Source organism: Nomascus leucogenys, chromosome 23 (genome assembly GCF_006542625.1).
Source record: "Nomascus leucogenys isolate Asia chromosome 23, Asia_NLE_v1, whole genome shotgun sequence".
Taxonomy (NCBI): Eukaryota; Metazoa; Chordata; class Mammalia; order Primates; family Hylobatidae; genus Nomascus; species Nomascus leucogenys.
The window spans coordinates 21136150-21163613 of NC_044403.1; the positions used below are offsets into that span (position 1 = coordinate 21136150).

Genomic DNA, 27464 nt, shown 5'->3' on the forward strand with positions numbered 1-27464 from the left:
ATGATATCCAAGTCACCAGCCTGCTGACTCAAATAATTTCTTCAATATCTAACTTTTTTGATAATGAATTTTCTTAAAATGTCAAGTGTTAAAATTAACAGTTGAATTTCTCTGAGTCTTACATAGAAAAACTAGAATCAACCTCACTCCTCCTAAAATAAAAATAGAAAATACGATGAGGATGTTGATCCAGGAAGGACCTTCAGTTTCTTGAAAACCATACTCCAGCTTCCTTGTGCCACCTGCTTGCTTACAAAGTTTTCATTTCTACATGCTGCAAGTCAGCATTCCTCTTTCAAAAAATAAATATTCTGAATTGCCTTGCTTATGATTCTGAGTTAGAAACAACAAGTTATATGCCAGTGTTATGAGACAAATGTATAGCCAGTTTATATTTCTGACTTGGAGTAATCCAAATGCTATCCAAGTATTAATAAAATTTGTATTTATTTAAAATAATTCGAAAACTCACATTTAAAAAAATTGTCTTTTCTCCCATAGTGTTATAAAGAATCCACACATTGTTCCTAGTATCGACAATCAGGTGTGGTTCTAAAGTATCTCCCAATTAAGGCTGTTAGGACTTAGATAATGGCTTCCTAAAAGTCAGATGTTCTAACCTGAGGAGAAACCGATTTCTTGAGTTCTTTCCACCACCCTCTGATGGCACTTCAGGGTCAATCTGTGAAGCTGGAATTTTCATTCAGTTGCACCTAACTAGATTTTTAAGGAAAGAAGCAGTGGAAGATGGGGAGAGTAACTATTGCAGTGTCCATACTAATTCCTAGATTCCTTTCAAGATTTAGGACTGACAACAATCCAATTTGGCTCTGAGAATGCTAGTTGAAATCCCTCCTCAGCAATTCAGTCCTTTTCCCTCTTCCTTTCTTTAGTCAGCAGGCTCCCATGGTGACCGGTTTTAAAAGAAACCATCCTCTTCAGCAGTTACCTAGCACCATGGCAACTAGGACGTCAGCAAAGCAGGATAGACCCTGCACAAAACAGCTCCAACCAGGCTCTCTCCCTGCCTCTCCAATTCAGCCCTGCCTGAGGCCTAGGGATGGGGCTAATGACATCTAGACTTGTACACCCCAGAATTCCTATGTGTTTCTGTGGTTTTCCCCATAAGCATAGATATTTGGGCATACAGTAAACTATGTTACAGGAATCTCCCTCCCTGCCCCCCCCAAAAAAAAACATAGATCATATTTAAAGGGTGAGGATGGGTGATGGGATGGGGACAGGGAGGTAGGTATGGGATGGTCTTTTGGGTTTAAGGAAATATAAAAATTAGGTTTGTGTTTATAAGGTAACAGTAAGCTGATAGTAGGGGAAGTCAGAGCCCTAAATGTATGGTGTGGTTTATATTTAGGCACAGGACCTCAGGGAAATTTTAAAAAATATTTTTATTTACTTGAGAGTGAAATAGACAAATGGCTTTAACAAGCACTGAAGAGGGCTTAATGCTGTCCGTGGTGCTGAACACCCCATTGTCCCAGATGTGTGCTAAGGGGGATCCAGAGGGGAGGTTAAGGAACACCTTGCCAGGTCAGGATACTGACTGTAAGAAAGAAAGAGAGGGGTTGAGGTTAAGAAAGCATCATTTATCTCCCATACTGAGCAACTCTGAATGGTCAGGATAAATCTTCAGATAGAAAAAAAAGAAAATAGAGAAGGAAGGAGGTTTGGGTGATTGAATCTTCCCCTTTTCATATGGAGATTTTTGGTCTGAGCCAATCAAGACAGAGATTTCTGCTGCTTTGCTCCTGAAAGGAAAAGTGGGGGAAGGGAGGGAGAAGATGGCCACATTCTTCCCTTCAGCCACATGATCCATTTCCCATGTGACACATTCCAGAGCCTTGGAAAGGAGAAGGGAGGGGCAACAAGAGAGTGGGGCTGGGGGCGGGAAGATGGTTTAACAGTCTACCCTGCACAGCGTCATCTTGTCTCCCTAACAGGAAGCAGGCTGTGAGCCAAGGGGAAGGCAGAGGACAGAAATGAATGTGTTTCCAGGCTTTCTTGGTGGTTTATGGCATTCTCCAAACTCCTATGCAAGGGCTATTCCTGACAAAGAAGATCTAAAGAGAACGTCTCTGAAATCAAGTCCGGATGAAGGTATGTGATAGGGATCCCTTGGTATTGCGACTGAAATTTGGCTCAGAGGACATAATGCCTTCTTTTTTTCCAGGCAATTTGGAGATTTTGTCCTGCCTTAGATGCTGGTTAGAGGCTTTAGGTTTGTTACCAGTCCAGAAAAGATGCCTAGGTAGTTCTGTAAAAGAAAATTCATCAGAGTATGTGCCTGTTGAAAAATTGGATGGAAATTGTGTCTGGTGATAATTAATGAAACAAAGCACTCATTGATGAAAAGGATTTTTTCCCCTTGAATCCTGGAAAGGGGGAAAAAAATTACCGAAACCAACTAGGTTTCATCATCACTGCAATAAAAGCTGTTTCATCCCTTTTCAGCTGCTTATTCCATGCCCATGTTCCCAGAGGTTATTGGCAGTGGCTTGGGGAGCTGAAGTGGGCAGGCGTGCTGTTCCTTTGTGCTGTGCGATCATCTTCCTTCTGATGTTCCTGGAACCAGGGGTGCTTGTGATCGTTCCCAGCTCTGATTTAGGACAGTAGACTGCCACAGAATTTCACATCTTGTAGAATTGCTAGCAACAAGACCCTGGGGAAGTTCTCAAAGGAATCTACCAAACTTACGGCTAAAATAATCAGCCATGAACTCAAATTTTCATGTCTTTGACTATTTTCAGCACAAAGAGAGGAGCCCCTTTAAATTTTATTTTGTCTTTATTTAACAAATACTTAAGAAAGTTCTTTCTAATGTGCAAGGCACTGTTCTAAGCACAAACAGTCATTGAATCCTTATAACAACCCTTTGAGGAAGGTTTTATTACCCACATTTTAGAGATGAAGAAACAGAAGCACAGAGAAGTTAGGGAACTTTCCCAAGATCACACAGCTAGCAAATAGTAGAAGCAGAACTTGGACCTGTGAAGCTTGACCCCAAGGCCTGTGCTCTTAACCACTGAGCTATGCTGCTTGCCTACTCATATTATTTCAAATGATGTCAGCAGTCAGTTTGGCTTCAAATTTTGTTCAACTGACGCTACTAGAAGATTGAATCAGCTTGCTTTGCTAAAACAGATCCCCAGAGAAATCTATATTTAATATTAAATTATCCCTGTAGTCACATTCTGTACCCCCAAGTAACCCAGTAAGTAATTGCTGTTCTGTTTCTCTTGTGCTGTATAGATCTCTGTAGTAAAACGCCATGTTACTATGGTGACCAATTGATGTCTCAGGAAAAAAGAAATCTAGAATTATATCATGGGTTTTTTTAAAAATCGAACGTAGAAACACTCTTCCATCCTCAGAACCTAGCAAGGCCAGCCTAAGCGTATTTTCTTTAAAAGCACCTACCTAGTTCTCAAAATACAATAGATTAAAAACTTCTAAAACTATGTATATAAATTATAATATCAAACTGACTGGATTTATTGTTTTAAAATGATATTATACCTTAATATAAGGGGATAGGTATCTTTTGCAAATTATTTTAGGTTTTTAAGGGTAAAAGAGGAGATTTGCTAATAACTTTTTTTAACTGCTAGAAATTTCTGAGATATAAAGATTTCCTTTTTTTGATCTGTGTAGATTTCCTTCTGGCCTTTGATAATAAAAGATGACTGATCTGATTCCTATAAGCTATGGAAAAACTAAGAAAAGTTACTAGTTCCCTTCAGGGTTTCATTGCGCAGTACTTTAAGATGTAATTTTGTCCCCTACAATATTGAACTTTAGTCTTTTAGCTTAAGCGTTTGATCCCTGCTGAAATCTACATTTCTCTGGAACAATTAACACTTTTATGCTATTATAGTCACATGAAGTGAGCTTCTTGAGGGACGGTATCCTTTCCTCTTTGGATTTCTAGCACTTATCACCAGGCCTGGTTTATGGTGAACTCTCAATATACTCTTGTGAATGAAGACTGAGAAGACTCAAAACAATGACGTATTCTGCTGGTGCCAATTTGGGAGTCCATGCCTGTTTTATTTTGCATGTATTTATAGAGAGGACAGTGAGGAGACACATGTGTAGTAAGAACTTGGCAACAATCAAAATTATGCCTGAAGTTTATATAGTTAGGCTGGCCCTGGAGCAGCTGCAAATTACAGTTTAGAAAGTATACATAAATTATTTCCTGGAGATCACCAATCCCCCTGACATTTTTATTTACATTTAGAATGAAGTTCTCCTGAGATTTTTATTCATATCTAGATGGAAGCACCCCTAACAGTCTTATTTTCCTCTGATATTTTGGGTGGTCCCATCTCCCAGTGTTGAAACAGTTCAACTCAGTTTGAGAGTGAATGTCTTGAGAAGTCAACTCCTGCCCCAGGCGATTCTCTCCTAATCCAATCTGGCTCCCAGTCCTTAGAACTCTGTATAGAAAGCTCATGGGACTGCAGGACTATTTCCTAGGGAACTCTGGGATCTTGAGTGTCAGTGTGGGTTAGGGTCAGACTGCCTTTCCCAAACCATGGCATGATTGAAGAAGATGTCCTGAATGAAGAAGATTGTCCTGGGGCATTTTGAAAGCTTGGTCAGGATTTAAATTCAAGTTAGCAAGAGAGTAAGGCTTAAAATAGTCACCCTCCTGATAATATACACAAACATAACCTATGATTTTTCCATCTAATTAAATCATTAAGGGGTTGTGGATAAAGTGTGGGTCCTTGAATTCTACCAGCTCATGCTGCTCACCTCAAGCATTACCTGCTGAGCGAGCTGCATAAAAGAGACAACAGCCCTGATGGAAGCACAAACCAGCTGGCAAGTGCTACATGCCCCCGACACATGCAGGGCTTCTCAGATAAGCAGGGCTAGCACACACATGAGGCATGGATCTGGAAGCCTAGCTGGGCTTCCTACACATCCCTCTGGGGTCTAAAAGGGGGCAACCTACTCAACCAGCTAAATGGGAGGATGGAACAGAGGGAGAGAAAGTGGAGAGGCTTCGCCTTAACGAGAGGCCTTGCCAAGTATGATTTCAACCTAGAGGTGAGGGGTGAAAGCAGAAATAAGAAGAGGGACAATGAGCGTGGGTGAAGAATATGAGAAAGTGATACCTGGGTCCTGCCTTTCCGACACAACAGCTTGCCTGCAAGTAAACCCTGCCAAATGAGTCAGGGCCTGCCAGGGGAATGATCACATCCCTTCCTAGGGTGTATGTAGGGAGGGGAGAGGAGAGAAGGACCAGAGTGTGGACGCAGTTTCTTCTCCAACAGCCAAGGCAAAAAATTGGATGACACGGGAGTTGTGCTCTCTGAGAGGATGGTTTAAAAGAAAAAGGGAGGCTGAGTGCCATGACTCACGCCTGTAATCCCAGCACTTTGGGAGGCTAAGGCGGGAGGATCGCTTGAGCCCAGGAATTCGAGACTAGCCTAAACATAGGGAGACCTTAGGCCAGACATGGTTGCTCACGCCTGTAATCCCAGCAGTTTGGGAGGCTGAGGCGGGCAGAACACTTAAGGTCTGGAGTTCTAGGCCAGCCTGGCCAACATGCTGAAACCCCATCTCTACTAAAAATACAAAAATTAGCTGGGCATGGTGGCAGGTGCCTGTAATCCCAGCTACTTGGGAGGCTGAGGCAGGAGAATTGCTTGAACCCGGCAGGTGGAGGTTGCAGTGAGCCGAGATTGCACTACTGCTCTCCAGCCTGGGCAACAGAGCAAGACTCTGTCTCAAAAAAAAAAAAAAAAAAATTATAGGGAGATCTACAAAAATAGCTGGGTGTGGTGGCACACACCTGTGGTCCCAGGTCCTCGGGAGGCTGAGGTAGGAAGATCGCATGGGCCTGGGAGGTTGAGGGTGCAGTGAGTGGTGATCGCTCCACTGCACTCCAGCCTGGATGACAAAACAAGACCCTATCTCAAAAAACAAAAAATAAAATGCAAAAGGGGAGTTACCGTCATTAACATATTTCCCTGTTTATGGAGTCATTTTCCCTTGGCCAAACCTTTAAAGCAGTCATCTCCTGGAGCCTTTCATTCAGTATACTCTCCTAGACACTGCATGTCTGTCATGTTTAATTCTCATAGCAACTTCTATGATATGCATTATTAGCCCCAATTTTAGCTGAGGAAAATGAAGCTCAAAGAGATTAACTTAACTGTTCAATGTCCACAGACGGCAGGTAGAGTCAGGATCTGAATCCAGGTCTTTTTAATTCTGTGCTCTTTTTACTATATCACAAGTAAAGTTCTTTTATCTGCATTATTTTAAAACATGTTTTTGGATATTAGATTAATACAAATATCATTCCAGAAAATTTGGAAAGTATAAAGCAGTATAAAAGGATAATGAAAATAAAAATCAGTTGTGGTCTTGCCACCTAGAAACAATCACTGTTAAAATGTTGGTGTATTTCTTCTCAATTTTTTTCAATGCATATAATGAAAACAAAAGCAAATATTTGTTGAGCACTTGCTTTGTTCCAGACATTGTCCTTAGCTCCTTTCTTGTGTAATTTATTTTATTATCATAAAAAATCAATAAAGTGAGTATTGTTATTATTGATTCTTTTTTTCCTTTTTTTTTGAGATGGAGTCTCGCTCTGTCGCCCAGGCTGGAGTGCAGTGGCGTGATCTCGGCTCACTGCAAGCTCCGCCTCCCGGGTTCACGCCATTCTCCTGCCTCAGCCTCCCGAGTAGCTGGGACTACAGGCACCCGCCACCACGCCTGGCTAATTTTTTGTATTTTTAGTAGAGATGGGGTTTCACCGTGTTATCCAGGATGGTCTCGATCTCCTGACCTCGTGATCCGCTTGCCTCGGCCTCCCAAAGTGCTGGGATTACAGGCTTGAGCCACCGCGCCCGGCCACAATATTTATTCTAATTTTATTGTTGAAGACACTCAATAAGCACAAACATGTAAAATAATTTACCAACAGCTACACAGATTATAAGTGACTTGAACCCCAGGCAGGCTGACTCTAGGGCAGGCTTTCTCAACCTTAGCACTATTGGCATTTGGGGCCAGATAATTCTTTGTCGTGGTGGGGGTCGGGGACTGTCCTTGTCATTGTAGTGTTTTGGGCTTTTTTTTTTTTCCAGAGACAAGGTCTCACTCTGTCACCCAGCCTCGAGTGCAGTAGTACAATCATGGCTCACTGCAGCCTGAAACTCCGAGGCTCAAACTCCTAGGGCCCAACATACCCTATCTTGTGCTTGTTAGTTTTTTCCCTTTAGGTCTATGATAGTCCCACCTCAACCTTCCAAGGAGCTGGGACTGTAAGCATGCACCACCATGCCCGGCTAATTTTTTTTTTTGATAGAGACAGGGACTTACTATGTTGCCCAGGCTTGTCTTAAACTGGCTTCAAGTGATCCTCCCACCCCAGCCTCCCAAAGTGCTGGGATTACAAGCATGAACCACTGTGCCTAGACCATTGTAGAATGTTTAGCAGCATCCCTGGCTTCCACCTACCAGATGTCAGTAACACTTCCCTCTCCCAGATGTGACAACCAAAAATGTCTCTAGACATTTCCAAATGTTCACTGTGAGGCAGAAGATTGAGAACCACTAGTCTAGAACCTGTTCTCTCAGCCACCATACTATATAGCCTCTTCATATTTAGAATGCACATAAAGAGCCGGACACGATGATTCATGTCTATAATCCCAGTACTTTGGGAGGCTGAGGTGGGCAGATCACTCGAGGTCAGGAGTTTGAGAACAGCCGGGGCAACATGGCAAAACTCCATCTCTACAAAAAATACAAAAATTAGCTGAGCTTGGTGGCGTGTGCCTGTAATTCCAGTTACACAGGAAGCTGACGCACAAGGATGTCTCCAACCCAGGAGGCAGCGGCTGTAGTGAGTTGAGATGACACCACTGCACTCCAGCCTGGGTAACAGAGTATGTATGACTCTGTCTCAAAATAAAATATTAGGTTGGTGCAAAAGTACTTGCAGTTTTTGCCATTACTTTTCATGGGAAAACTGCAATTTTTTTTGCACCAATCCAATAAAGTAGAATAAAGTGAAATAAAATGCACATAAAGTTATTTTGTTCTATATCCAAAGAGAGAAATAAATCTTCAAATTTGGGTGCAGGCCGTGAAACTTTGCTGGAATGTCAATAGTGACTTTATGGATCAAGAAAAGTGCTCATTAGTAGATTCTTATTAAATGCCTATTAGTAGACTCAGAGAACTAGTTATAAGCTCACAGTTGCCCAGTAGAGAGAATAAGTGCACTTTTCTCTCTTATTACCTTTCTGTGGTTCTCTGTGCCAAGCACCTTAGCCTTCAAGAATTTAGATTTCATGTGTATACTTGTGGCATATCAGGACCGTGCATATCAACAAAGGTGTCAAAATATATTGCTATGTCGTAAACAGAGCATGTTGCAAATAACTGCTTACTAATAAATAATCATTGGTTTATTTTTTTAATTAATTGGAATAAATTTAAGGATATATACATAACAATGTTTTTTTTAGTATGATTTCTTAGATGGAGATTAAAGGGTTGGAATTACAGGTCGAGCTCCTAGAATTGCACATAATTCTGGATATATGGGGGTATATCACACATATGAACACATTTGTCATGTGTCTCTGAAGAAGAAAGGTTGAAATTGCTTCATAGGTGATTTTTTTTTTTTTTTTTTTTTTTTTGAGACGGCGTCTCGTTCTGTCACCCAGGCTGGAATGCAGTGGTGCGATCTCGGCTCACCACAACCTCCGCCTCCCGGGTTCAAGCAATTCTCCTGCCTCAGCCTCCTGAGTAGTTGAGATTACAGGCACCCACCACCATGCCCGGCTAATTTTTATATTTTTAGTAGAGATGGGGTTTCACCATGTTGGTCAGGCTGGTTTCGAATTCCTGACTTCAGATGATCCACTCGCCTCGGCCTCCCAAAGTGCTGGGATTACAGGCGTGAGCCACCCTGCCTAGCCAGCATAGGTAATTTGAGTAAACCATTACTGATATGCAGAGAGGATTGAATTAAGAAGCACTGAGAAATGATCATTTATAAACTGTCTAAAAACAGATGGCACTAAATATATATATTATCCATGTGAAATATATGAAAATACATGTTCAGCCATGTTTTCATATAGTCACATAATTTGTCAATGAAAAAATACACGTTAATGCGATATTAAATTTAACATCTGTGGCCAGACGCAGTGGCTCACGCCTGTAATCCCAGCACTTTGGGAGGCCAAGGCGGGTGGATCACTTGAGGCCAGGAGTTCAAGACCAACCTGGCCAACATGGTGTAACACGGAATTGAAAATTCTCAAATAATAGAGCAAATATACAAATATAAGTGGAAGACTTTCATTTTTCATTTTCCATGTCTACTAAAAATACAAAAATTAGCTACACGTGGTGCACATGCCTGTAATCCCAGCTATTCGGGAGGCTAAGGCACCAGAATCGCTTCAACCCAGGAGGCAGAGGTTGCAGTGAGCCAAGATTGCGCTACTGCACTCCAGCCTGGGAGATAGAACAAGACTCTGTCTCAAGAAAAAAAAAAAAAAAAAAACAAAAACAAATTAACATCTGCTTCATAAACTTGAAGGTTGCTTTCTAGAAAACCCTGACTGAGGACAGTGGTACAGATCAAAATTTTCCCGGAATGTTGATGTGAATAAGATGTGAGACAGAAGGTGAATGCTCCTGAGAAACAATGCTTAGTAACTTCCTGCTCAGTGCTTATACTCGCTTCTTAACAAGTCCTTCACCTTCTTTTCAAATAGCTGTAAATCTCAACTACTTCATTGTTCTTTGCTTTGACTTTATTTAATAAGTCTAGTCTTTGCCTGTTGATACTGAAGTCAGAACTTAGAAATGAAACCAAACATTTACCTCCAAAACAACTGGTTCCCTCTAACTCAACGAGCACACAGCAGGTGTTCAAAAAATGTTTGCTGTAGTGAATTGAATTTAGTGAGGTGCAAATTCCTTGGCCAAATGGTTTTCTTCAGAATTTGAAAGACCTCATACCGGGAAGAAACATGTAGAAAACTGACAGAGGACACTCAGGGGTTCTAGAAATGTGTCTCTTCTCTGAGAGGTTTGGTATTAGAATGGAAAGCAAACACAGGTGGCAGGTCCTCTTTGACCAGACCACTTCTTGCAAGGAATCTTCAGTAAGAAGTTGTTGACACATCTACGATAATTACTGTGGAAAGCTGGGCTGGACCCTAGGTAAAATTCATCTTTCCTTTGGAGACCCATGCTACTGATCTTTGATATCAAAAACTCTCAGTGGTGGGCCCCAGCAGCCCTAAACAACTTCCCTCTCCTTCCATCAAAATGCACTCTCAGGATGAGCTCTCTGCCAGATGAAAGTGGTGGGGTTATAAATTAAATGAGCTCATCTCAGATAACAATGTCCACCTGTCACTTTTTGCCCATAGAGCTGAAATGACCTTAGAAATCATCTAGGCCAACTCATGCATATTGTAGATATGGAAACAGAGGTTCAAGGAGATTGATTTACTTAAGGTCCTTAAGCTGAAATAAAAATAAGACCGAGATCTCTTGACTTGTTCAGTGCTTATAATCAGAATTAGAACCCAGGATTCTTAGCCCCCAGCCCAATGTGTAAGTTGAAGTAGAAAGCACTATACTCTTTAAGATTTTTGGTTTTCTAATATTTCAGATGCTAGTAGGGTAGTAGAAGGCGATAGAATGACTGGTATGAATTTTAGTACTCACATTCAATTATATAAGAAATGCTACATTGAATTAGTTTCTATTGCTGCTGTAACAAGTTAACACAAATTTAGTGGCTTAAGATAACATTGTTTATTATCTCACAGTTCTGTAGGTCAGAAGTCTGGGTGGGTTTGGCTGAGTTCTCTGCTTAGAGTCTCCCAGGGCCAAAATCAAGATCTTAGCAGGACTGTGATCCTTTTTAGAGGCTCTGAGGTTGACTGCCCTTCCAGGCTCAGTCAGGTTGTTGGCAGAATCCAGTGCCTTGTGGTTGTAAGATTAAGATCCTATTTCCTTGATGGCTATCAGGTGGGAGCCATCATACCTCCTAGAGGTCTCATCCTGGTTCCTCTATGTGGGCCCCTGCATCTCAGAGCCTGCAATAGCATGTCAGTTCTTTCTCATGCTTGGAGTCTCTCTGACTTCTCCTGCTGCTACCAGAGAAAGTTGTCTGCATTTAAGGGCTCATGTGCTTAGATTGGGCCTACCTGGATAATCCAGCATAATCTCCCCATTTAAGGTTCATAACCTTAATTATTATGCAGAATACCTTTTGCTATATAACATAACAAATTCACAGGTTCCAGGGATTAGGGCATGGATATCTTTGGGGGACAATTCTGCCTACTACTCACATTATTTCCTTTAAATAATGGCAAGGCTCTATCCTACCAGGCTGATGGGAACATCAGTGGCAAACATTACTGAGACTCTCTTCCTCTTCCTAGGTCCTGGGGTTCTTACACAGAACAAAATCTATGGGGATACTTTGTTCCTCTCGGCTCCACTTATCCCTCTTTCTCTCTAACCTGCTCCCCACGTGATAATTTTGGTTCTTTTGTCTACAAAAAACCTCTGAATTGCTTCCAGGACAACAGACTATCACAACAGTCCTAAGTCCGGGTCTCAAGGAGCCTAGAACATTATTAAGGACCTGGAACATGGCTGGGACCCAAGGCGGCATGTTGGCTAGACTCTCTTGTCATCTGTCAGCAGCAGGGGTCCTGGAGAGTCTACTTAGATGAGCCATTCTTCATCATCTCTGCTGCTGCTTCCATTGCCTCCCTGACCCCAGCCCAGGGGAGGGTCCTCACCATGCTCTCTTACAGCAGCCTACTCTTCTTTCATTGGACTTACTACAACTTAATACATTCATTTCTTCTTATCTGTTCACTACTCTCTACCCCTCTACAACTAATTACACTAGATCTTCATGAGGGTAGGGATACAGTTTGGTTTACCATTGTGTATCTAATTATTAACATAGTACATTCTGGAGCATAGTATGATCTTAGTGTATATTTATGGAGTGATGAATGAATTGATTCAAATGGGCAAAGATTTCCAAAAGACATTTTTCCAAATGTACATATTCAGTAGCCAACTGATATCTCTACGTGGATATCTAGTGGGAATTTAACTTGTGTAAAATAGTATTACTGATTTCAAGCTCCCTAAACTTTTTCTCTCTTGCCCTCAGGCTCTCAAAACTAGGGGTCATCCCCATTCCCTAACCCCATCACACATAAACTAATCTTGTTGGCTCTGTCGCCATAATATTTTCAATATTCATCTACTTTTCTCCACCTACACTGCCATCACTCTGGTCTAAGCCACCATCATCAGCAGTGGTGTGATCACAGCATCACAGCTTACTGCAGCCTCAATGTCCTAGGCTCAAGCAGTTCTCCTGCCTCAGCCTCCCAAGTAGCTGGGAGCCTCCCACCACAACCAGCAAATTTTTACTTTTTTTTTTTTGGTAGAGATAGGGTCTGACTATGTTGCCCAGGCTGTAATAGCCTTTTTTTTTTTTTTTTGGAGACAAAGTCTGGCTGTTGCCCAGGCTGGAGTGGAGTGCAGTGGTGCAATCTCGGCTCACTGCAACCTCCGCCTCCCGGGTTCAAGTGATTCTCCTGCCTCAGCCTTTCGAGTAGCTGGGATTACAGGCGCTCACCACCATGCCGGGCTAATTTTTATATATTTAGTAGAGATAGGATTTTGCCATGTTGGCCAGGCTGGTCTCGAACTCCTGACCTCAAGTGATCCACCCACCTCGGCCTCCCAAGGTGCTGGGTGTAATAGCCTGTTAACTATTCTCCCTGTTTCTACTCTTGGCCACCTACACAGCAACTAAAGTTGTATTTTTAAAACATAAATCTGGGCGAGGGGGTAAAAAAAAAAAAACATGTCATATTCATTTCACTCCTTTGCCTGAAACCTGCGATGAATTTTCCTTCAATAGAATAAAACCATGCCCTACAATGCCCTGTGTGATCCTACCTTTGCCCACTTTTCCGGTTATATCAGGTATCATTTTCTTTGGTATTCATATGCTGTAGCCACATACCAAGCTCATTCCTACACCAGGGTCTTTGCACTCATCATTTCTTCTGCCTGAATGTTATGGTGGGCTTCCTGTCATTGGGGTTTCAGCTGCCATATAACCTCTTCAGAGAACCTTTCTCTAACCACTCCATCTAAAACCAGACTCTGTTTCACTCAGGGTGCTTTCAGAGGCGAGTAACAAAACTCAAAGTGGCTTAAGCCATAAAGACATTGATTGCTCACTTAGTAAGTCTGGAGGTGAGTGTCCTAGCAGCACCACAGTGTCAGGGCACTATGTCTTGGTGAGTCTCAGGACTTCCCTTGACCTCAGAAGATACCACCCAGTGCTCTGACATCTTCATATGACAGTTTACAGTGGCAAGAAGCAGAGAGGCAGCCAGGCCCATGAGAATACTCACTACACACCTCTTTCCTTTTATCAAGGAAGAAACATTTTTCCAAGGACCTCCCAACACCCTGCCGGGAGACTTTCTGTTGTCTCTGGCCAGAAGAAGATTATATTGATGTGACCACAACTAGCTGAAAGGGATGGTGGGGAAATTATTATCTTACCTTTTTAGCCTCTTAAGTAAGAGGCAGGAGAGGGAGGAGTTGGGAATGGTCATTGGGTAACCAGCTAACCAGCCATCTGCCATTCCATTTCCTATCAATTCTTGGTCCCTCATTCTCCTTTCTTTTTCTACGTAGCACTAATCATTTCTGAATTATTGACATTTTTATTTGTTTAGCTGTTTATTATTTGTTTCCCATGTTAGAAGTAAGCTCCATAAAAACAGGGATCTTGTCTGTTTAGTTATTATAACGTCTGTGTCCCAAGCAATGAACACAACTCTCGCCACACTAAGTGATTTTTTTTTTTTTTTTTTTTTTTGAGATGGAGTCTCGCTCTGTGGTCCAGGCTGGAGTGCAGTGGTGCGATCTCAGCTCACTGCAAACTCTGCCTCCCGAGTTCACGACATTCTCCTGCCTCAGCCTCCCGAGTAGCCGGGACTACAGGCGCCTGCCACCACGCCCGGCTATTTTTTTTGTATTTTTAGTAGAGACAGGGTTTCACCGTGTTATCCAGGATGGTCTCGATCTCCTGACCTCGTGATCCGCCCACCTCGGCCTCCCAAAGTGCTGCGATTACAGGTGTGAGCCACCTCGCCCGGCCACACTAAGTGATTTTTTTTAAAAAAGGATAAGTGTTATGATTGAAGACTATTTTGCATATACCATCATAACAAAATGATCATTTCTTAGGGTGAATTTTTTTTTTTTTTTTTGAGATGGAGTCTTGTTCTGTTACCCAGGCTGGAGTGCAGTAGTACAATCTTGGCTCACTGCAACCTCCACCTCTGGGGTTCAAGCAATTCTCCTGCCTCAGCCTCCCAAATAACTGGGATTACAGGCACCCACCATCACGTCTGGCTAATCTGTGTATTTTTAGTAGAGATGGGGTTTCACCATGTTGGCCAGGCTGGTCTCAAACTCCTGACCTCAAGTGATTCACCCACCTCGGCTTCCCAAAGTGCTGGGATTATAGGCATGAGTCATCACACCCAGCCAGGGTGAAATTTTTTTGCACTTGTTTCTTTTACATTGTATCTTACTTTACAGATTTTGTGTGAATGTAGGGAGGTAGGGAAGTTCAGTATTAAACCTGCAGCTGTGTCCTGTATACACGGAACTCTACTAAGCTATTAAGCAGCAGTTGGGAAGAGAAATATTAGACAGTATTCTTTATACATCCGCGGGGGTGCTCACCCCCACAGAGATGCCAACATGACCTAACATTTTTTTCATGCAACATTGTTTACAAAGAATTAGGGGAGGATTGAGCCTGTGGACAGCATAAACCTTCCTGTGGGGTAAAGCTCAGGCTCCTTTCTGTTTTATTCCTTTGGGTAGGGTATCTACCCAGTGGTTATCCATTCCTTCACAAAACTGTCAAGGAGGTGAAGTTTATCTTCTTCAACTTCACCTTTCACCCTTCACCCAGCCCTTCTCATAATGACACTTCACCCAGCCCTTCTCATCTTAATTCTCTCAGTTACTGATGGTCCTCATGGCTTTTGCTTTTGGCATTTCTTCTGTTTTCATTTTCACTAATCGTAGATTTCAGAGATAGAGTGAATGGATCTCAGAGATCACTACTCTACCGATAAAATATAAAACTGAAAAAATAATGTACAACCGGTCTTTAAGAAACATTTATATTTTAATAGGGATCTTGACTTTAAAAGGATGATGCTGTAATTGTGAGAGAGGTTGATTTTTTGAATTCATGTGAAGGATAAAGAAAGAGGCAAATGTGATAGGAGACTAATAGTCCCTTAAATCTACATAGGCAGAATTTCTGAGCCAGGAATGTTCATGGTTGTTTTAAGCTATTTTGTGACGTTAGAAGAAGCTGTTTTGAAAACAGCTCTGTTTAAAAAAAATCATGTTCTCATGAAAGCATATCCAGTTTCCAAACACAAAGAAACTATACCCTGTCTGAGCTTGAGAAACTGCTTGATGCCAGTTAGGAAACAGTTTGAAAGGCACAGAGCTGGATTATTATGGAGGAATACTTATATCTATTATATAAGAGGAGGAAAGGAAAAAGACCAGTAGAGAAAATTCCAGGCCTATAAGCTCGTGGCACCAGGAGTCTCAGGTTGTGGAAAGAAGCTCTACTTTCATTGGCAGTGTGAGGTTCTTTTGCAATTATTCAAAATATCTAATGGAAAGAATTTTTTTTTTTTTTTTAAGAGGGAGTCTCACTCTGTTGTCTGGGTTGGAGTGCAGTGGTGCGATCTCAGCTCACTGCAACCTCTGCCTCCCGGGTTCAAGCAATTCTCCTGCCTTGGCCTCCCTAGTAGCGGGATTACAGGTGCCAGCCACCACGCCCAGCTAATTTTTTTTATTTTTATTTTTAGTAGAGATGCGGTTTCCCCATGTTGGCCTGTCTGGTCTTGAACACCTGACCTCAGATGATCTGCCCATCTTGGCCTCCCAAAGTGCTGAGATTACAGGCATGAGCCACCACGCCCAGCCTCTAATGGAAATAATTTAAGCAGAATGGATTCTATGGGCTTTTGAAAAAGGCGTATTCAGTCCAGTTGTATTATGTATTTTGATGTGGGATATCTTAGAAAGTTTGATCTGGCCAACATGTCACATAAAATCATCCCCAACTTGAAGAAAATGTGTTTATTTATTTGGCCTCAATGATTTCCCCCTTAAAAACATTGTTGTAAATGATGATTAGGTACCTAGGCCCCTTCATAACGGCCATTTACCCTTGACAAAGCTAAATTATGTGACCAATGTTAGTATTATTACTATAGCATGTGATGTGTAATATGGTTACTAAAATTTGTCATATGGTTTAAAAGACTAATTTTTGAAGCAGTTGCTATGTTCCAGACACAGAACTAGGTGTTTTGTAGAACTGTATATAAAAATAACACTTGTTGTTTTCCTCATACCAGGCAGAGGCACATGTATTAACTCATCTAAGTCCTGTGTATATTCTCTCATTTAATTATAATAATCGAATGAGATAGGAACTGACTATCCTCATTTTACAGAAGAAAACTGGAGCTCAAGAGGGTTAGGTAACTTGCCCAAGGTCACCCAGCTAGTGAGTGAGTGACAGGAATAGGATGCAACTGACTTCAAAGCCTACATACATATCTACTTTGCAGTATGCCTGCACTGTGAGATTTAAAACATGAGATTTTTTAGCAGAAGATTACATTCTGGGTGTAGGTTTGCCAGATTTAACAGATAAAAATACAGGACACCAGTAAAATGTTGCATGGGATATTGCATGGGACATACTTTTACTAAAAAGTTATTTGTTATTTATCTGAAATTCACATTTACCTGGGCATCCTGTATTTTATCTAGCATCCTCATCTGAGTCGACATCGCAGGAACATGTCTCACCCTCTCTGATTTTTCTGTTACCCCACCACAGTCATGCTGGTGGCTACCTAGCCTTATGTAGTTTTATAAATCACCTAATGTTCATATCAGAGTCTTATCTCAGCTGGGCATGGTGGTTCACACCTATAATCCCAGCACTTTGGGAGGCCAAGGCAGGAGGATTGCTTGAGCCCAGGAGTTCAAGAACAGCCTGGACAACATAGCAAGACCTCATCTCTATAAAACACACACAAGCACACATACACCAGAGTCTTATCTCAAGGCCACACAGCAGAGAGTCACTTAGGAAGCTTCGGAAGAGCTTGTGTGGCCTCCTGAGCCATTTTTAAGTTCAGCAATGTGTGTAAGTTCAGGACTTAGGATAGGCTGCCCTGAAAGCCCTGCCCTACTGGAAGTGGTGTGCGGGTAAATGTTTAACAACTGGCTTTGCAGAGCGGGGAAAAAAAAACAAAACTTCAATTTTTGGTGTTTGCCATATTCCTACCATGGCTGCTTCACGATACCAACATGCTGTCTTTGAGCCTGGAGTTGGGAAGAAATGTATATACAGTTGGCTCAGGGCTCCCTATGTAAGCCAGTCCCAGCCCACTAGTGTTACAGGCACTTCTCATTTTCACATGTAAACAAATGAAGCCTACACAACAATGAAGGGTTTACGTTAAAACCTCCATACCGTGGTATCTCTTGAATTTAAACAACTAAAATTTTAAAAGATAATTTCCTACTTGGGATAATACAATTGATCAAATTTTTTCCTCACTTCAATTCAAATTGAAGTCTAGAATTCTGCTTTCATTCTGTTTAAAAGGCAACAGTTAATTATGCAGCATGTTGAAATGCCAATACTCTCACATTCTTTATTCTGAAGAAAGGCTATTTCTCCAGGCCAGCATGTCTGCCGCACTTTTGATGCTAAGCTTCTGTGCAGTACATCGTGGGAGTGATCATTTTTTAAAACTGTTCACTATGTCACATATTTCTGAGCTAGCATATTGAACAGATGTATCTGTGGGTAGGCAAGAGGCTACAGGGAATAACTTTGTATTCCTCTGTTTGAATGAATAGTCAAGAAAGACTTACCCATGTACAGCCAATTTGACTCTGAATTCAGATCCAGCCCTCTGTGGTCTCACTGGTCAGGAAACCCTGATGGTAGTTAAGAGCAAGGGCTTTGGAGTGACCACTTTCCAACGGTATGACTTTGGGGAAGAACTTCCATTTTTTTTCATTTGTAAAACAAGATCAGTAATTTTACCTACTTTGAGGGGTTACACATATAAAGTGCCTGGCACATAGTAAGCACAAAAATAAGTATTAAATCTTGGTAGTATTAATGCTATAACTACTGTCATGATTGTAATCTTACTGCTCATTAGTAAATAGCCATATGTATCCATGTAGATCCAGCAGATACTTCCCATTCTGCAGAAAATGTTTCTGTTTTGTTTTTTTTTTTATCAAATCACATAAAAAATCAACATTATAAAAATTCTTGTTTGACATTAAATTTTTAAACAAATCTCAAGAAATAAAAATGGTCTTTATACCTTGTGAGAATGTTTGTGAATCTTTATAATCTCAAGAGGAGAAAAAGTTAGTTGTTAGGGTATTTTTAGACTTAAAAAGTAGACTACAAAACCTATCCAACAGTTGATGCAGAGTTGTGAAGCAAAGTTTGTCATCCATGCCCCATTCCTCTCTGTGGTCCTCCGCTCCCTCTTATTAGCTTCCAGTCATTCATCCATCCATTCCATCCAACAAAGTATGATTTTCAAAAAGCTAGAATCATGACTTTTACAAATATTGGATGAACATATGTTAAAGATTTATTAACATAATACCAAAGGAACCATGAGATAATAAAGCTGGTTCCAAGAGCATTTGAAGAATGCGTCTTCATAGGCATTTTTTAAAAAGAATTTCAGCATAAGATTGCTAGGTAAACACTAAACTAGCTAATGTCCTAGAGGGCAGTAAGTCCATAACCTTTGGGGTTATTATTTTCTGCTAGAAAGAAATCTACAAGTTAACACATAAGTATCTTCACAGTGTCTCAGCTCTAGTCAAATATTAAATAGCAAAGTCAAGCACAGGTACATTCTCCCAGAGAGAGAGGCCCATTTAAGAATGTCCCAGCATGATCTTAAGAGGATATGTCCTTTTTGGCCTTATTTTCAAGTATTGGATAATTTTTACTAACATATCCACCCATTCATATATTCATTAAACCTTTTTTAATAGCTATGTGCCCCAGGGATATAGAAGTAAAGACATAGTCCTTATCCTCAAGGAACTCATAACCTAGTGGGGGAGACAAACATGCAAAATAAAAATTACAAAGCAAAGTGATAGGGTACATTCTCTTCCCAGGTGCCCCAGGATCCCATCATTACAGGGGTCCGCCCAATCAGTCCCCAGTTCTTTTTTTTTTTTTTTAATTGAGATGCAGAGTCTCACTCTCGCCCAGGCTGGAGTGCAGTGGCGTGATCTCAGCTCATTGCAACCTCCTCCTCCCAGGTTCAAGCGATTCTCCTGCCTCAGCCTCCCATATAGCTGGGACTACAGGCACATGCCACCACGCCTGGCTAATTTATGTATTTTTAGTAGAGACGGGGTTTTGCCGTATTGGCCAGGCTGGTCTTGAACTCCTGACCTCAGGTGATCCGCCCACCTCAGCCTCCCAAAGTGCTAGGGTTACAGGTATGAGCCACCATGCCTGGTCCCCAGTTCTGTGCTATGACAACCCATCTACCATTTTCCCCACTCGTGTATTAATCTTAAAGCTTGGATGGATGAGAAGTAGATAATAGGATAAATGAATGATTCCTCTTTTAGATCATATATAGGTAGAGATAAATAAGGACCTTCAATACCTCAGCCAAGGGAGTATGTCAAATGGTAGTCTCAGAACTGGCTGGGAAGAGATAGGTTGAACAGGAAAGAGGTGAAGAAGGCTTTCTTGTCACTCCTAAAATTACTGCATATGGATGGCTCTGAACAGAAATACTAATTAACCAGATCTTATATTTCAGAAACACCCCCTTGAAGATATATTTTTATCTAAATTAATGGAGCAGGGGAGGCCTTTCTGAAACTTTACTTTGGGACCCTAGAATTTAGTTATAATATGGCAGACTTTTTTCTGGGAGGAAAGTGCAAGAACCTGCCTGAGGACACCTAAATTACCTTGGCTTTCCCTTAGATGAGATATCTGTTTCATATAGCAGTTGACCTGGTAGCTTCAGTTTCACCTGGCCTGCTTTTATCAGGAGTCATGTTTTCCCCTATCACCATGATCCCCAATGTTTCAGCTGTCTGAGAATATACAATGATTTTCTATCTGCATTTCATTCTCCTAGCAGAGGCACACAGAGTAAGAGTCATTTATTTCAGTTCTCTATCCTTACAGATCCAATTTAGTAAACATCTAATAAGCAATTATTAATGTAAAGAACTTCAGTGGAAACTGTAGAGCGTGGAGAAAAAGAATAACACCCCCATCTCCCTACTGGAGTCCACAGTTTATTGGAGAAGACAGAAACATGGAGGTGTTTCTAAAGCAAAGATCTTAATCTTGGCTACACTCAGGATCACCTGGGAACTTTGAACCATCCGACACCCAGGCTGCACTCCAGAACAATTAAATGAAAATCCCTGAAGCTGGGACTCAGGCATCAGTATTTTTAAAGGCTGCCTGGGAGACTCCAATCTACCGTATTGCTAAGCTAGAGAAAAACAAACTTGGAAAACGCTGCAGTAAAGGACTAACAAGATGCTCTATGAACAAGGGCACCACAACCACTCTGGATATGCTAATATTCTTATCCACTGTCTGACCGCATTTCTGCCCATGAATGCAGAAAATATAACCTCTCATTGTAACCAGGGGAAAAATTTAGGTCAGTTTGATTGTAGGGCATTTAGAAACTATATACTCTGGGAGGTATGGTCTGAAGGAAACTATGTTTCTGAGGGGAAAAGGGCCCCAAAAAAGATCAGCCCAGAAAAATGACCCCAAAATTCAATCCACATGCTATCTCTCTCCCCTAGAATGTTTTATTCACTTGTCTTCCTGAAGAAGTCCTGTTCATCCTCTAAGTTCCCAGCTCAAACTTTACCTCTTCTGTGAAGCCTTTCCTTTTCTTCCCCTTACCCGGACAAAACCGGGTCCCTATTTTTCTCTTACTTAGCTCCTTGTACATAGTTCTGTTCTTAGCAGTGAATTATAATTATTATCAAATTGAGTTACAATGTGGCACACTGCTTATTTTATGGGCCTTACGTATCTCTGTTTTCTTAATACCTAGCCCAGTTTCTCGCTTTATTGAATGAATATTCAGAACTGCAGCAATTTTAGGTGGAGTGAGAACTCATGCCACCAGCAGGAGAAACCTAGGCTCAGGAACTCCTTGGGCTCCCTCGTCCTGTTTCTGAGCACTGGGATCCTCTGCTTCCAAGTGGTTGGGCTGGGGAAATGGGCAGACATACTCATGGGTGTAAAGCAGCTGGAGGACATGATGGAAGGGCCCCCGCCTCCGGGCTTTAATTAAAGCAGTGAACTTGAGTTTCATTTGCAGTTTTGTTATCAGAGGAAGAAAGAAACAGAAGGAAGTTCACCGGTTTTCAAGGATATGCATTAAGGAAAAGCGTCTGTGTGGACTCCTGTTTTACTCAGGCCACGGCATCCCAGAAAAGTTAGAACAGTTTTCTCTCTGGGGAAATTGTCTGTTTTCGTTTATTTTTAAACTTTAAATCTTAAAAGGTTTTTTAAAAAGTTTCATAGGTTTTACACATATGAAGGCGAAAAGATGATTTCAATCTTATATGAATGAGGGTCATGCAGTCCAGATTTTCTAGGACAATGCTAATTTTAGATCTTATGTCCTGATTTCTTTTTTTTTTTTTTTCTTTTTTTGAGATGGCGTCTTGCCCCGTCGCCCAGCCTGGAGTGCAGTGGCGCAATCTCGGCTCACTGCAGCCTCTGCCTCCCGGGTTCAAGCGATTCTCCTGCCTCAGCCTCCCGAGTAACTGGGACTACAGGCACCTGCCACCACGCCTGGCTAATTTTTTGTATTTTTAGTAGAGACGGGGTTTCACTGTGTTAGCCAGGATAGTCTCGATCTCCTGACCTCGTGATCTGCCCACCTTGGCCTCCCAAAGTGCTGGGATTTACAGGCGTGAGCCACCGCACCCAGCCCTGATTTCTTATATGGAAAGTGTATGGCTGCTATTCTTACCATTGGCTATCATTTTCCCAGCATGCTTAAAAGATCTTTTAGTAGCAAAAGATTTTTGCTTTCTGTGTGGTGAGCAAAAAAAATTTTTTTTAATTTTTTAAATTTTAATTATCTTATTTAAGCTTGCTTAAGTAAGGTTGCCTCATGGACAAAAAGCCTAAAGATAATATAGAACAGGCATTGAGTATATTGCCTTGAGCACTAGACTTGTATTGAATATGGCTTTTTGGTGAAGATTATATATATTAACACTTATTTCTCTACCACAAATTAGTACAAAAATCCTTCAAAGAAAAAATGACGGCTGGGCACAATTGCTACGCCTGTAATCCCAGCACTTTGGGAGGCTTGGGCGAGCGAATCACTTGAGGTCAGGAGTTCAAGACCAGCCTGGCCAACATGGGGAAACCCGGTCTCTACTAAAAATACAAAAGTTAGCCAGGCATGGTGGCACGTGCCTCTAGTCCCAACTACTCCAGAGGCTGAGACACAAGAATCTCTTGAACCTGGGAGGTGGAGATTGCATTGAGCAGAGATCGCGCCACTGCATACCAGCCCGGAGGACAGAGGGAGACTCCGTCTCAAAAAAAAGAAAAAATTAGTCATTAAGAACCGTTCTTTCATTGTGAACTATTATTTAATCCTGACTGTCACTTGAGAAATGTTTCTTTATAAGGTGCAGACACAGGAGCCCACCAAGAAAGAAACTAGTGACTACTAGAAAAGCCTGTTTCTGGAGCCACATCCCCTTGTGCCACAGGCCAGATGGAATCTCAGCAAAATGGTGGCTGTAACCCCACATGGGCTTTTACTTTTAGTGGGCACATTTTTGAAAATATTAATGTTTATCCTTGTCTCTTACCTTAAGAACCATAATTATGATGGTTATTATGGATTAAATTGCTACTGTTTCTCTTTTTGTTTCCTGGATTCAGACCAAATTAAGCCTTTATAATCTGTGAGCAAAATCACCTCAATTTTAGTTTTTTTTTTTTTTTTTTTTTTGAGACGGAGTCTCGCTCTGTCACCCAGGCTGGAGTGGCGCGATCTCGGCTCACTGCAAGCTCCGCCTCCCGGGTTCACGCCATTCTCCTGCCTCAGCCTCTCCGAGTAGCTGGGACTACAGGCACCCGCCACCACGCCCGGCTAATTTTTTTGTATTGTTAGTAGAGATGGGGTTTCACCGTGGTCTCGATCTCCTGACCTTGTGATCCGCCCGCCTCAGCCTCCCAAAGTGCTGGGATTACAAGCGTGATCCACCGCGCCTTGCCTAATCACCTCAATTTTAATTGAATGACCCACAACTATTTAATCTTTTTGCCTATTTAAAAAGTGTGACTTTTTCTCACTGAATAATACAGAAAGTACAAAATAAAGGCTAAACTTTAAAATATTCTTTTGTATCTAAGATCTATAAGCTTTTTAAGCTTTTAAAAAGTGCTCAGTAATTTTAAGTTACTTTTTTTTGAGATAGGGTCTTGCTATGTTGCCCAGGCTGGATTCAAACTTCTGGACCCAAGTGATCCTCCTGCCTCAGCCTTCTGAGTAGCTGGGACTATAGGTGTTCCCCACTGTGCTTAGCTAACAGTTAGATTTTTTTGTTGTTTTTAATCACCTGATTGCCATAAGGTCTCCCGAAACCTGGTTACATTTCTTAGAGGACATCTTGTATGTTCTTCAGTCAGTATTTTATGAAACAATAACAACAGAATAGCATCAAAATATATGTCACTGGTAGGTGGCAAGTTATTAGTGCACGAACTGTATCATCTTTTAGAAAAAGAAAGCTAGTTTCAGAGGTCATTAAATTAGGAGCTATTTCTGGCTCATGTAGCAGTGTTGATTGCTCCATATGTTACCATAATCCTTCTGTGATGGAAAATCTGCACTAAGTAAGGACAGCACCCTTCCCAGTAGCTAGCCAGTCTATAGTCACAGGCTGCTGTCAGCTACTTCCATAGTCCAAATCTGTGTGTTTTCATCTGCCCAAGCTTTACTCTCTTGCAACATTATGACAATTAGGAACTTCTCACATACTTGCCCAGAATTCCAGCAGATCTTCAGTTGGTGGTAACACCCTTACCATGAGCCAGATTTGAGATCCCTAATCTTCTGTGATCCCTGATGAGTGAAGGGAACAAGGATATGTGTAGGAGTGGAGCTTGGTATGACTAAGGGTCAAGAGAAGGTGAGGCCAGAGAGAGCCTGAGCTGGGATCTGCTGAAACAGCTCCTAGAATGAAAACAAAGTGGGGGCCAGAATTTTTTCTGGATAGTAGTTATGTTTTCCTGCCAACGCTCAAGTCCTACTCATAGACAAATGACAATCAATCTAAATGTCAAATAAGATCGTTAGCCTTAGTAATCATAACCAATCTGTATGACACCTTTTTAACAGGAGGACTCATTCTTCTTTTCCCCATCCAGAATTAAGAGAAAAAAAGTGAATATGGTTTTTGCTCACAGAATGGATAACAGCAAGCCACATTTGATTATTCCTACACTTCTGGTGCCCCTCCAAAACCGCAGCTGCACTGAAACAGCCACACCTCTGCCAAGCCAATACCTGATGGAATTAAGTGAGGAGCACAGCTGGATGAGCAACCAAACAGACCTTCACTATGTGCTGAAACCCGGGGAAGTGGCCACAGCCAGCATCTTCTTTGGGATTCTGTGGTTGTTTTCTATCTTCGGCAATTCCCTGGTTTGTTTGGTCATCCATAGGAGTAGGAGGACTCAGTCTACCACCAACTACTTTGTGGTCTCCATGGCATGTGCTGACCTTCTCATCAGCGTTGCCAGCACGCCTTTCGTCCTGCTCCAGTTCACCACTGGAAGGTGGACGCTTGGTAATGCAATGTGCAAGGTTGTGCGATATTTTCAATATCTCACTCCAGGTGTCCAGATCTACGTTCTCCTCTCCATCTGCATAGACCGGTTCTACACCATCGTCTATCCTCTGAGCTTCAAGGTGTCCAGAGAAAAAGCCAAGAAAATGATTGCAGCATCGTGGATCTTTGATGCAGCCTTTGTGACCCCTGTGCTCTTTTTCTATGGCTCCAACTGGGACGGTCATTGTAACTATTTCCTCCCTTCCTCTTGGGAAGGCACTGCCTATACTGTCATCCACTTCTTGGTGGGCTTTGTGATTCCATCTGTCCTCATAATTTTATTTTACCAAAAGGTCATAAAATATATTTGGAGAATAGGCACAGATGGCCGAACCGTGAGGAGGACAATGAACATTGTCCCTCGGACAAAAGTGAAAACTATCAAGATGTTCCTCATTTTAAATCTGTTGTTTTTGCTCTCCTGGCTGCCTTTTCATGTAGCTCAGCTATGGCACCCCCATGAACAAGACTATAAGAAAAGTTCCCTTGTTTTCACAGCTATCACATGGATATCCTTTAGTTCTTCAGCCTCTAAACCTACTCTGTATTCAATTTATAATGCCAATTTTCGGAGAGGAATGAAAGAGACTTTTTGCATGTCCTCTATGAAATGTTACCGAAGCAATGCCTATACTATCACAACCAGTTCAAGGATGGCCAAAAAAAACTACGTTGGCATTTCAGAAATCCCTTCCATGGCCAAAACTATTACCAAAGACTCGATCTATGACTCATTTGACAGAGAAGCCAAGGAAAAAAAGCTTGCTTGGCCCATTAACTCAAATCCACCAAATACTTTTGTCTAAGTTCTCATTCTTTCAATTGTTATGCACCAGAGATTAAAAAGCTTTAACTATAAAAACAGAAGCTATTTACATATTTGTTTTCACTCAACTTTCCAAGGGAAATGTTTTATTTTGTAAAATGCAGTCGTTTATTGTAGTTTTTGTGGGTTTTATTTTACTTGCTTTTTATGTTTTAGGAAAAGCGTTCACTTTGAACTATAGCCAACAGTCCTTTTACTATTAATATATTAGTTACATGCATAAAAAAGAAAATGCTTTCTTACTTCTAATTTACCGTTGGTTCAAAAACAGAAACCTAAGCCATCACACAGTCTTTGATTAATGATTCAATCTAGTTTTATTTTGTTTTCTTTTTCTCCTCCTTACTGAATTTTTATAACTATGGGCTTCAGTTCCAAATGAAATCCCCGTGTCACCTATCTCAGAGATTTATATTTCTTTCACTAAGCGACATTTAGGATGAGTTAATATTGTATAGGTTGTCACATTACCTTCCTCCAAGTAACCACTAGCCAGATCTGCTACGGAAAGCACGCCATATATTGGAACTTGCTGGGAGGTCTTCTGTGGTTGGATTTTCATCAGGATTCTTAGGGGAAGAACACATACAGAGTTGCTTAATTTCTCTTGCTCTTTCTCTTGTTTTTATCCTTCCTTAATCTAAGCAGCTGATGAAGCCTTGAAAAATGCAAAGTCAATGCAATGTTTTCCTCACATCTGTGTCCCATCTAGGCTGTGTCTAGGACATTCACCTCCCATTTTTGAGTTATATACAAGTAAATGTGCAGGTGCTGTTGCTAGCATATCTACAAAATGCCAAAGACAGAAACAACAGATGGCATTTCTCTGTGCTCTGCAATTCAAGCCGAGACTTTCAGCTGCCCAGCCCTACCCCTGTACACCAGGACAGCAAGGGCAAGGGCTGCCTTCCTCGTTCTCCTAGGAACTGGAGGCCATTTCTCTAGCCAGAGCCTGTTCTCCCTCATCTCTCTCCAGGGCACAGCACCATACCCTGGCCAAGCTCAAACTCTTCTTTGCCTGTGATAACTATGGAATTTTTTTCCTCTGGTTCCCAGATCTCCATTATTTCAAATCGAGGACCAGCCAGCACATTTAAAAAATGTTTTTATTTAAACAATAAAGGGTTTACAGACAAGACTGGTATGCATTTTCACGCCCTAGTTAACAAGAGCTGCAAATAATAACTCCAGTTGTTCAGCAATTCTACATGCATTATCTCCTTTATCCTCTCAACAATTCTGTGATATATTTATTATCATCCCTTTTATAGATGAGCAAACTGGAACTCAATTGTTATGTGACCTGCCCAAGTTGGAATGTGACAGAGCTGGTATTCAAACTCGAGCCTCTAACCGCATGTCTGTCTGTTGCTCTTTCCTTGACATTTCAGATGTCTCCCTAGAGAACACGAGGCGCCAAACCCATCCAGGCCTTGAAGGGCCTCCTGACCACTGCCTTGGTGGAAGTCAAAGGTCTAAGAGAATTTGGCCATTCTGT

General features: G+C 41.6%; 1 protein-coding gene across 1 annotated transcript; it reads left to right on the forward strand.

The window, feature by feature from the left end:
* Positions 1-1868: 1868 nt before the first annotated feature.
* GPR19 (G protein-coupled receptor 19) lies at positions 1869-27464 on the forward strand. Its single transcript, XM_030804809.1, has 2 exons — positions 1869-2115; positions 24677-27464. Exon 2 carries the CDS (start codon positions 24699-24701, stop codon positions 25944-25946), a length of 1248 nt encoding a protein of 415 aa, XP_030660669.1. The 5' UTR covers positions 1869-2115; positions 24677-24698; the 3' UTR covers positions 25947-27464.